Raw genomic sequence first — 12,556 nt, 5'->3', positions numbered from 1 at the left:
ATTAAAGAATTGGAGGATCGTATCTCAGTTTCATATGAAGTTATTGTAAGTTTAAATGAAGTGCAACAAACAATGTGTAATGTAATTTAAGAGGCGTACAAGGAAGTCATGTGGTGTCCCCACATCAGATTTTTATATTACTAAACCAGTGCTGCCTTGACTTAAATTATTATTTAAATTCATTTCTTTCATATGTATAAGTCATTTGACTTGTTACTAGTTAACACAATGATGTTGTCCCAAAACCAGTATAAGTGTCTGCTGTCTGTAGTCATAAGGACAAACAGTTTATATTACTGATGTGATATTAGTATTTTTGTACTTTTTCATTACCATAAATAAATCATAAAGATAAAATGTAAAATCATTATCCAATGTCGAGTGGTTTTTGAGCTTCATGGTAAAAGGTAGATCTGTCCTGAAAATTTCAGCAACAGTGTAGTTAGTATTTTAAGCTTCTATATTGTAGTTTGTTAGCTCATTTTTTATTAACTTTATTAACATAATTTGTAAGCTATAAATAAACAATACTAGACAAAGAATTAAATCATATCATAGTCATATATTATGACATCATATCTAATACTGAAGAGTGACAAGATTCATGGACATGATTAATCATATCTGTGCTGGTCAAAATATGGGGCTGAAAACACAGCTGTTAGGATCAATACTGCAAGGTTGGAATTTACTTCAAAAAAATATAAAAATTTTGGGCTTTCAAAGCTGACAAAAAGAACTTTCTCAGTACTTTATATTATACTTTATATAAATAATTTGGTTTATTGCACAAATATTGATGAGCATATGTTGCACTTAGGACAAGTTCATAAATCTGAGGACTGGCACCTTTTCATAAATCCGTTCAAGTATAGTTTAAAAGTGGTTCTACTACACAACGGTAACAAATATCCTTCAATACCAATCGCTTATGGTATTAATTCAAAAGAGAGACATACAACATGATGAAAGACGTTCTTAAAAAAGTAAATTATAAAAAACATAGCTGGAAATATGTGGTAATTTGAAAGTTATAGTTATTTTGTTAGGCATGCAGTTAGGCTATACATGTGTTTGTGTTTTCTTTGAGAATGGGACAGCCGAGCTAGGGATAAAAATTATGTTACCAAAGAGTGGAAGAAACGAGACAACTTAACTCCAAATGAAAAAATATTATTCATGAGTCCTTAGTTGACCCAAAAAAATATTTTTAGCCCCTCTCCATATCAAGCTAGGACTAACGAAAAATTTTGTAAAAGCAATGAAGAAGTGAAGAAGCATAGTCCCAGATTTTTGTAAATAAGGCAGAAATTTCTGAATGTAAGTAAAGGAAAAATTAAAGAAGGAATATTTGTTGGTCCTCAAATAAGAGAGTTGGTCAACGATGATGTATTTAACTCAATGTTAAATAATGTAGAAAGTGCAGCTTGGGCTTCATTTAAAGATATTTACAATAATTTTCTCGGTAAACAAAAATCTGACAATTACCATGATATTGTTAATAAACTTCTTCCTTCATATAGAGCAATAGGATGTAATATGTCTTTGAAAATACATTTCCTCTACTCACATCTGGATTTTTTCCTGGACAATGTCGTAGATGTAAGTGACAAACTCGGAGAACGTTTCCACCAAGACATTTCAGTGATGGAAAGTAAATAAAGGGAAATGGAATTCTAACATTCCAGCCGATTACTGTTGGACATTAATTCGGGATGTGCCTGAGGCTATTTATAAAAGAAAAGCATCAGCTAAATCATTCTAACACAGGTATGGCCATGCGAAATTATAAATTTTACAGATTTTTAACTATATTTTTCTTTAATTTTTTTTTAAGCATAATCTATTTAAAACTGAGGGTGATAAAAGAATTCTATTTAAAGAACTGTAATGTATGCAAAAAAGTAATTCAAGAAATGGTATCACACTTAGAGAAACATTAAAAAAAATTTGTTTTTGTCTGTCAGTATTATTCTCATCTGTTGATACTGATTTTAACCACTTCTCCTGTTTATTTATTAATTTAATATTTCATGATATTGTTTTAATCCAGATTTTTCATTTTCTTGATTCTTCTGTCTAAATGTTACAAAATGGTTATTAACCATTAACAAATGATAATAACCATTTTATGTAGCCGCTAAATGGTTATTAACTATTGAGGGGTGTTATGGTTATTTAACCTGCATGCTACTAGCGGTTCCAGACATGATCTGATATATAACTGTATTGAATTTACTACTTTCCAATGAAAAATTCATTATAGTTTGGATTAAAATATATGAAAACAAGCAACAATATCCCTTATACTGAAATATTATCATTCCCCAACCATACAAACTCAGATTACAGAATTTTTCAAAAACTGTTCATATATTATATCTTTGAAACGTAACTAATGAAATTTTCATATTTCTGAATAAAATAATTATAACAACCACACAAGCAAAAGATATGTGAGGTTCAACACTGTTAAGACAGTAAAAACACTGACAACTCAAGGTCACAATTTATCACTGATTTGTTAATTGTTAAGAGGGACTAATACACTGGATTAATGGTATCTCTAATAAAATAACATCAGCTACATAAGATTACTAATGACCAGTGTCAGACAACCTAAATTTATATATCTAACAAATAAACTTAGCATTATATTTATAACATATATTATAACTATCATTCATTTATTATTACTGTCACATCGTTCATATAAAGAAGCATGGTGTGTTGGTTTTCTGCAGTATGTACTCACATTTTTATTTTGAATGAAGCACTTTTTACTAATACTGCTATCTAACAGAAATTTACTACCATCTAGCAGAAAAAAAATTGAATAACAACTATGTAATAAATTGTAATGTGTACTATAAACACTAAAATTTATTATATCTATTGTTTTTTTTTTAATGTTTAAAACAAAAACTATTGTAGACATAAGTTTTTTTGAAATTTATAAAAACAAATAAGTATAGAATAAATGTTAAAGTAAAAAAAATGTGCTGTTTATAGTACACAATACAATTTATTGTACAGTTGTTCAATTTTTTGTCATTATTTTCTTCATTTTGATTTTTTGGTATTGCAATGTTTTTATTATTTAATTTCTGTTTATAAATATATATCTAAAATTATATTTATGTTTTGGGGATAAAAAATGAAAACATTGGGGTTAGAGCTGTGTTAAAAAAATCACAACTCAACAGCTAAAAGTGTTCATGATTTTGAAGCTTTTCAATGTAAAAGTTTTTGTTGTTATTAGTATGCTAAATTCATGAACATTATTTAGTTACAATTGGCAAAAACATTTAACAAAAAATCATGCGTAGTGAAAATAAACCATGTAATATTTTTGTGGCGGGCCGTAGACCTGCCTTTTTTCTAGTATGTCATATGTTACGAAACATGGAAATTAAAAGAACAAATATCAACTAATTTTTTTTCAACTAAAATTTACGTATTAAAAATATAGAATAAAATTATAAGATATGACTATTTCCCTGATCCATAAGATTTGTTCTGTACTTTAACTTAGTTATTTTAAAGATTAAAAAAAATAAAACTTAGTCATGATAGTTTATTGATGCCTACCAGTAACAGATGGGAAAAATATTCCAATAAGTAATGTAAATGATGTAGTGATGTCAGCAAAGACCTGATTATATGTAGGTCGATCTAGCCTTTGAATTTCTTCTGGGTCCTTTGTCTGAGCAATGTATTGCCCATTTTCAAGAAAACTGTCAGCAACATTATCTATAATCCAGCAAACAAATAAAAAGTAAATAAATAATTACACATTAAAAAAATTTAAGCTGTATGAAACAAAAAAAAAAAATACATTTACAATATTACATTTGTAAATTTATAGTTTTTTAATAACATACCTGTATATTTTATAATTTATATATTACACTGCAATATTTATAAAATATTTGCCTATAAGTATATAAACAGATTATAGAATGAAAAAAAAACAACTCTAAATTTGAATAAAAATAACTACTAGAATTAGAACTTTGCTACAGGTAATTTATTTTTGAATAGTTCAGACATCATTAATGTCTATAAAAACACAAATTAAATTCCTTCTAATGAAAATTTACAGATTGTGTAGGTAAAATGAATGATACACTAAAAGTAAGTAGAAAAATATTATATACAGATTCTACATAATGCATACTCAAACTACCCAGATTCTTCCATATACTGGTTCAGTGCTGCAGAGAAGAGCAAGGTGAAATTAAACTTTTACTCTGAAAGTAACACCTAAAAAAATGATGACTGAATACAACAATGGCTTTATTGAAACCACTGTTGAGATTAAGTGAAATGAAAACTTAAATTTATCATTCACTGCTTTACAAACAAAATTACTATCTTTACATAATTTTCAGGAAAACCGCATTTCATCATATTAACAAAATTTAAATTAAAACTGCTAAAAACTGATGTTATGAAAAGCAGATAGAAGGAATCTAAAAAAAATTCTTAATAGGATGAAAGACTTTAAAAATGGCAATTTTATTATGAAATTAAAATTAAATTTATTATGAAATTAAAACCCACCTTTGCAAGGTGGGTTATCTAAATATTGCAGACCATTTATGATATTGCTGGGGTGAAGATGAGCATGTTTTTATGTTTCAAATTGTTCTAATACATTATGTCATTAACCCTTATACACTGCAATAGGTTACTTAAAGACAAGATGTCTGTGAATGTAGGTTTGTAGATCAATATAAAAACTATAAATTGTAATTTTTTTACATTTATCAATACGCTTCTGTACAAGAAAAAGCTCAACTGGAAATAATAAATTTTTTCATAACTCAGGTTCATGGTTTTAAATGTTCTAATATATAGATCTTTTTTAGGAGAATTCACTTCTATTAGTTGCCTTGAATGTTTCCATTTTTCTGCAAAACTAAGTAGTATAAATACTACTAGCAGACAAACAAATTTTATGTTATTATTTTGAATTCAAATTCTCCTTATTGATAATGAAAGAAAAGGTTTGCATTCATATAAAATGCAACAATGGATAAATGTTTTATCATATTTTCATGAAAGTGTAATTCTAGCTATTTATTATAAAAAAAAAAAAAAAAAATGTCAATTTGTATTTTAGTAATAACGATTTGATGTGTAGTTTTATATATATTTTGTAATATTATAACATAATATCTTTATTATATCATATCAAGGGACTGCGCCCCCTGGCCACTTTGCAGCCAGCATTTCAGTATTTTTCTTACCATGTTATAATATACGGAAAACCAATGTTTGCTCATATCTTGACTCAGAGTTGAGAAAAATTTTGGGTGAGGCCTCGTTAGGTGTGATTTGATGTTCTGAGTTTTTTAAGCCATTGCTTGACCCACTAGATCAATTGATCTTGAGTTGTTACAATTTTCATGTTTTCAGTATTTTTCTTACCATTTTATAATATAGGGAGGATATCGATATTATAGTATGTATAATATCTATGACGGTAGTTTTCTGTAGTTTCTGAAGTTCATATTTTCCATTTCAATGCAGGCTAGGTTAAAGAAATTCAATTTATTTCTCTATCGGTTTTCAGTGAAGCGTATTTATGAAGTTACTACTATCACAATGAAATATTCAGAAATATTGTGAAATATCACAATGAAATATTATGTTTCATTCTGTAATCACTTATTTGAAACTTCTTTTCAAAAAAAAAAAATTTTTTAAAAGGTTTATCTTCCATTTTGATAGTTCTAGTGATTAAGCAAACAGATGAAGTCTGATGCTTTGTCTAGATTCAATTCCTAGTTTAAGGTTGGTATCACGCATTAATTAATCTAAAGCAGAAAAAAAATTTTTAATTAGATATCAATTATTTAAAAAGTAACGGTAAAGTTTTTAAAATCTGAATTAGTATTATAAGTAATTTCAAAGTTATCATTTTCACTGGTGATTATTAATAACCTAAATTATAACACAGGCTTATTATTTTATGTCTTTTTATCAGTTTATCACAACTGTTTATAAAATATTTTAACCTTTTCCATTGACTGTAGCTGGCATTTTTTTTTAGATTGACTTAGTTAATTCTTTGGTACCGAAAGGGTCAGACTTCATCATGCTGATATTGGCATACCTAGAAACCTATTTTAATGTAAAGATACATGAAATAAATAAATAAATTAAAAACTGAAAAAACTACTTTCAAACTTACATTCAGCAGGCAGGGCACAAATTCTACCTGCTCTATATAGCAGCAAATAGTTCTGTCTGTTCTGAATTTTTTTTACATATATATTATGTAACAATTCTTTTAAAGTCAGTAAAATCTGACTCAGTAAAATGAATATACTAACCAAGAAAAACACCACTAGCAAGTCCTTTTATTCCATTCACTATTGATATATTATGTTCTTTGAAGTATGGATCACAAGAAGCAGAAGAATTTCCGGAACAAAATATATTATATAATGGTCCATTTTCTGTTTTATTGCATTGAGTGATTGGTATATCTTTCAAAAGCCTTGTGCCCAGAACACACATCCTGTTTACAGCAGAAAAGAAACATAGAAATTAAAATAGTAATAATAATTAAATTTGTCAATTATCTTAAACTACTATCATTAAAACTGCCAGTCAGAATAGCAACAGCAGTCTAAACAGATTAAAATTTTATTACTTTATTTTTGAATATATTTTTCAAATCTTCTAACACCAAAACACGAGTGATTTGTGTAATTTTCAACAATAATGTGTTAGGATAGAATGGTGGTTATCTATGGAAAAGCCAAAAAATGAATTGGTCCTGACAGAACAAATCTACCAGTAACTATCAAGAGTTAATAATTAAATTTTAATGATTGTATAACCAAGAAAAAAACATTTTCAAATATACTACATTTTGAGCAGCAAACAGCCGAAAAAAAGAAAAACTACAGTTGCGTTTTCTAAGGAAATTTTTCTTTCTGTTTTGATGAAATCTCTTTCATTACATTATGATAATATTTTCTTAACTAAAATACATCTCAATTGGTGATCCAGTTGAAAATTAAAGATATACATCAGACAATATATTCTCACTAAAAAAAACAAAAAACAATTCACTTAGATAAAACCAGGTAAGATAATTATTTTTGCATTACTCAGCATAATACTTTGGCTAACAAAAAAGCCCTTTTAATGTTCTTTTTAATAAATTACCAAACTATTTAAATGATCTTTTGTTCCAATTTTTTAAAATCAAATTGTTACATTTTCTATTTCTAAAATAATATTACTCATCGATGAATTAAAAAAAAAACTGATTAAATAAACCAAATTGTCTGATTCCTTAGTATACATGAGGTGTGATAAAAAAAAAATGAAGGTTTAGAAATTTTTATCTAAAAGAATTTACTTATTCTTTTATGTTGATTGTCTGTTCCAATGATGTCCCACAAGATTTGACATACACCAGCATTTCTTCCAATTCTCATAACATTTATAAAAGTTGCAGGCTGCCATACCTGGAGAATATGGAGGCTGCAAGATTAGTAGGATGTTATTTTTGGTTAGATAATCACTCATAGTGAAGTATAAACTGAAGTATTATCATGATGCAAAATCTAAGAACTGTTTACTTATATTTGTGCTTATTTTCTTTGGAATGTTGGCTAACAATTGTTCTGCAATTCTGCTTCTATTGAAAATCCAACAGTTTTGGAACAATTTTTTCTGCTATCCAAAATCTAAGTTAAAATTGTTTCATATGAGCCATGAGAGATTTTAACCTCTTCAGCAACTTCTCTAATAGTGATTTGATGATTAATGATCACAATTTTCTTTAGTTTGTTGATATATTTATTATTGATGGGTTACGATGTCCAACCCTTTTGTCATTTTCAACATCTTTGCAGCCTTCTTAAAACCATTTGTATAACTCATAAACCTTGGTGTTGACATAATTACCTCGACAAAAGCCTTCTCTAACTACTTCACTGCATTTTATTCAAATTTTAACACAAAATTTAATCCAAATACTTTATTCTGTCATTTTCAAACAAAATAAATCACCACTCATAATAAAATATGTCCTAATTATTAAGTTAAATCTGAATTACTGTGTATTATATCTGGAAATATTACTAAAATTATGGACAGTGCTTCACTGCACACAGAGAAGTTGATTGAATTCAGTCAAAAAGACATAGAACATAGAACTAAAAAGAACTTATTATTATTTTACTACAACTTGCACTTGGAGGTATAAGAATCTTATTTAACTTGTAAATGATGGAGATACCAGCATTCACAGAAACTTGCTTATTAGAGCAAGAGCCTAGAGATTATTCACAATTATAATAAACAAAAGGTGAGGTCGACACCATGAACTGTATGTACAGTGTTTTTCTTCAGACAGGAAGAGTGAGAGATGGGCTTTTGTTATTTTTCCTGTACTTATAAACATAAGACTTACAAATTTGTTTATTTTACACAAAATAGTGAAATTGAAAGAAAGTTGTGTTTTATAAAAAAAATTGGCTAACCAGATAATTATCAACTAGCTGATAAAAATAAAAATAATACTGCTTCGTGTTTTTACAAAGTACAATGACAAATATGCTTCTGTGGAATGTAGAAAGTCTGTCAAAAATCTGTGCCTTGGATGCATAAAAAAGAGAAAAAATGAAAGTGAAAACCGATTTATATAAAGACTGGTAGGAAGGTAGCTATGTAATTACACTCAATATAATGACATTTTTATCAAACATTGTTTTGTGATTTTTTTTCTAGTTCATTTTGTACAATAGGTAGGGTTTTTTATTTCCTGTATGTCTTGAAATTACAAAGGAGAGAGTGAATTACTGTTAAGCACTTTTTTGTTGTGTTGAAAAAGATTTACACTGATAAAACTGTGTGTTCTAGTTCTTACAGTATTTATTAGAGTATAAACATAGTTTTTATGGTTTTTTAATCAAAGATGGAGACCAAAGTTTGTAGTTTCTAGGTTTTACTTTAAATAGTTTAGGAATATTTTATTGGTAAACCCTAAAAATAAATAAATGTTCTATTTTTTCATGCAAAAATTGATTTTTATTCACCAAAATTTTTCCAGGTAAAGGGATAAACATTATTTAAACTATTTATAATATATTATATAAAAAGAATATATAAATAGAATACTTTAATGCATTTAAACAGGGAAAATGAGGATATGTGTCTGAAGGTTGCAGATGTGACCAAGACTCAAAAATGTAGAATGAATGTGATGCAACAGGTTAACTATTTCTAGTATTGAAGTATTCACCCATTTGGCGAATTTTGAGTTTCCAGAATTAATTCTATTGAATTTACGTACAATTAAAATTTTGAAATAATAGATGATTAAGTCCTCATTAAAAATATAATTAATTTTAAGATTTTATACAACAGAATCAAAATAATACAACTAACTTGAGTTTATCATTTCCATTGAAGTTGACAAATATTCCAACGTAAACAGCTAAAATTGATAAGATGACACAAGCAAGGGCGACTGATGCAAATTTATTGACAAATTTGACTCCAATAAAGACTATAGTTCCCATTACCACTAATAAACATGAACCATATACTCTGAAGTTGTTGTACATTATATTCACATCTTTTGTAAAATCACCGAATATTGATAAACTTGGTGCCATGTAGGTCTGTAAGAAAAAAAACATACAGGTCAATTAATAATTAATGTATCACATTAAAAATAATAATAATAAATTTAGTTCACACTAATAATGCAAAAATGCTAAAATTATTTAATCAGTGCGACATTTATAAGTTGTAACGATATTCTACATAGCTATAAATTTGGCAGACTAATATCGATTAGTGAGAACATGATAAAGGTGTATTAATTCCGTGATTTATATTTCTATTTGCTAGAGGAAATACCATAACTGCTATGAATACTACTAACAAAGAAGGAATTACCTTTTATCACTTTACTCCTGTTCTAGGATAACTCTCTAGCCCCTTGTCTAACCTTTAAATTATAACTGACAATAGCAATAAATGAGTCAAACCAGCCTTTAGGTGAATAATGGTATATTACGCACAGAAAACATAACGTTCTCAAGAAAAAAATTGAGATAGGCACATTCCAGCTTTCTTTGTAGTTGAGTGCTCATTATTGGTGAGGCATATCAGTTATTTTTAATAGTAATTATATACAACTTTGATTCCCTGATATTCAATTTAGGAAGGTCAATATTATTTATTTTGAACATAAAAATTTCCATCTTCAAATTTTATGTCATACCTCATAAATCCATTTTTAACACCTAATAATGTAGCATTTTAGTTCCTTCTTCCTCATTTGTTTATACACAAAATTCTTTTCACTTAATACTTTTTACTACGAATAGTTTTCTGTTAACTTAAATCAGTCATCCAGGTAAATAATATCAAGTAAAACTTTTCTTATACCTATTTTACACTTGTTGAAGCTTAGATTGGTCAAACTTTTCAACTAAGTTTTCTTAATAATAGGAACAATTTTTTTTTGATCAGGTAAAAATGTAGACAATTTTTATAACTGTTAATTATCAAAAATTTTCAAGTGTATGCAACAGAAAAAATATTCAGTAGTAAATTTTTTTCTATTGCAAATTTTGTCTGGAGAGTAAAAATATGAAGAACCTTTTTAATTGGTAAATTAATAGGAGCCTCTTGTTTTATTCCTCTCATAGCAAACTGATAGATGTTAAAATAGAGCTGAAATTCTCAAATTGGAACTGGTAAAACATCATTAGTTGTTTGACGAGGAGGATAATGTCCAGAAATGGAAAATGTAGGAATGAGAAAGAGTGAGAGAATAAAGGAAGAATTATAAATGAAGAAAAAAAATATATATATTTACATGTTACTGTGAAAGACTGAAATAACAAATAAGTCAGTGAATATTTGCTTATATTATTATACATTCCGACCTTTGTTGGTATATATCGACAAACACAGATAAGCTCTGGTGGGGGTTGATATGATAACTAGAAATTAAAAAAAAAGTCACCCAATACCAATTAGTCTCTAAGGTAGATTACAATAAATTCTCGTAAAAAAGGAAGTTAAATTTAAGCCAAATAACCTATGCTTGCTAACATCATCTAATTAATATTAAATGTACAAATTATAAATGTTATTTTCCAACATTGGAAATGATTAAACAAATTCACCACATTCAGCATGCATTAATGGTGAAGGTTGAATAAAAATATTTTTATATAAAAATTGAACAAAGGGCAAACCATCTGACCATTTATTTGTATCATTATCGTTCATCCATGCAGTTAACATATTCTGTACATCCTGATTGGCTCTTTCAATTTACAAGATGCTGAAAATTTGATTAAATTTGTTTATGAATGCATTGAATTTGACTAATTGATTCCATATACCGGCAAAGTTCCAAATGTAAAATAATATAAGCAAATATTTCGGTCTTTCCTAATGTATTTGGTTGGTATATGTCAACATTCACCAGAAAATAAAAACATTTGCCATATATCAATCTTTCAAGTACACGTATATATTTTATACATTATTATGTACGTATGATATAATAATATGTATCAGTACAGAATATTGAGATAAAACATATCTTACCTTAATTTTTTTGTGTTAATACTTTCATGGGTTTCTGTATCCTCAGTCATGATTGAAATAATTATGTTATTGCATAATAAAAATTAAAAAATTTTTATCCTAAAATAATGAAAATTACGTATTAATTAAAATGAGTGCTGCTATCTGTTGTAGTTTTTATAAAACCATCTCCCTCAAAAACTGTCTTATGGTCTATCAAACTGAAATTTTGTTTGTTTTTTTTTATAAGTAATTTTTTTAATACATTTAATTTTATGTCATCTTTATTAATTTTTAATATTTCTAAATTTGTGTTAATATCAGAAATAGAATGTTTATTTTTTATCAGATGGTTGTTGTGTTAGATAAATCTATTTTATTATTTTTGTAATTTCTATAACGTTCAAGAAATCTAGTTTAAAGGACCTATTTGTTTTTCCTACATAAATATCATCACAAACATTATATTTAATTTTATAAATTCCAAATAGATTGTTTATTTTATTATTATTAGTTTTGCTTTTTAAATATTTTATTGTGTGATTATTAAGTTTGTATGTTGGTATTGTTCATATGGTGAAAGTACTTTCATGAAAAATTAAGATACTCAATATACCTCAAGGTAAGGTAAGATACTCAATAATCTTTACAAGGTGATTTATTTAATAGAATTTATATGTATATAGAAATAATTTAAAAATAAAAAAATTGAAAAATAACAAAAAAAAAAAGAAGGAACAGTGGAATAACCATTTTTTAGAAGAGTAAAAAGTTCAAAATTCTGGAACTTTTAAAATAAAGTAAAAAGAGAATTCTGGAAATAAAATAATTGGGACAGTAGTTGTTGATTGGGGACTGGTTAGCATCAGGTTACATCATTGGTTATATCAGGATAACCTTTTTATGTAGGGGAATGTACTGCTAAGTGGCCAGTGAGTTGCATGAGTTGCAGAGTGTGTGCAATAACAAT

General features: G+C 27.2%; 1 protein-coding gene across 3 annotated transcripts in view; it reads right to left on the bottom strand.

The window, feature by feature from the left end:
• The window catches only part of kcc (solute carrier family 12 member kcc), a 352,144-nt gene that overhangs the window by 73,986 nt on the left and 265,602 nt on the right, over nucleotides 1-12,556 (bottom strand). For all 3 annotated transcript variants that reach the window (XM_075359404.1, XM_075359405.1, XM_075359406.1), the window contains exons 5-7: nucleotides 9,421-9,656; nucleotides 6,345-6,532; nucleotides 3,592-3,753 (exon numbers count right to left, since the gene is read on the bottom strand). In XM_075359404.1, coding sequence (XP_075215519.1) covers nucleotides 3,592-3,753; nucleotides 6,345-6,532; nucleotides 9,421-9,656 — 586 coding nt within the window. The remainder of the gene's footprint in view (nucleotides 1-3,591; nucleotides 3,754-6,344; nucleotides 6,533-9,420; nucleotides 9,657-12,556) is intronic.

Source organism: Lycorma delicatula, chromosome 3, assembly GCF_047948215.1.
Source record: "Lycorma delicatula isolate Av1 chromosome 3, ASM4794821v1, whole genome shotgun sequence".
In the NCBI taxonomy this organism is placed as follows: Eukaryota; Metazoa; Arthropoda; class Insecta; order Hemiptera; family Fulgoridae; genus Lycorma; species Lycorma delicatula.
The sequence above is the reverse complement of the archived record's forward strand: the minus strand, read 5'-3'. Positions and strand labels throughout refer to the sequence as shown.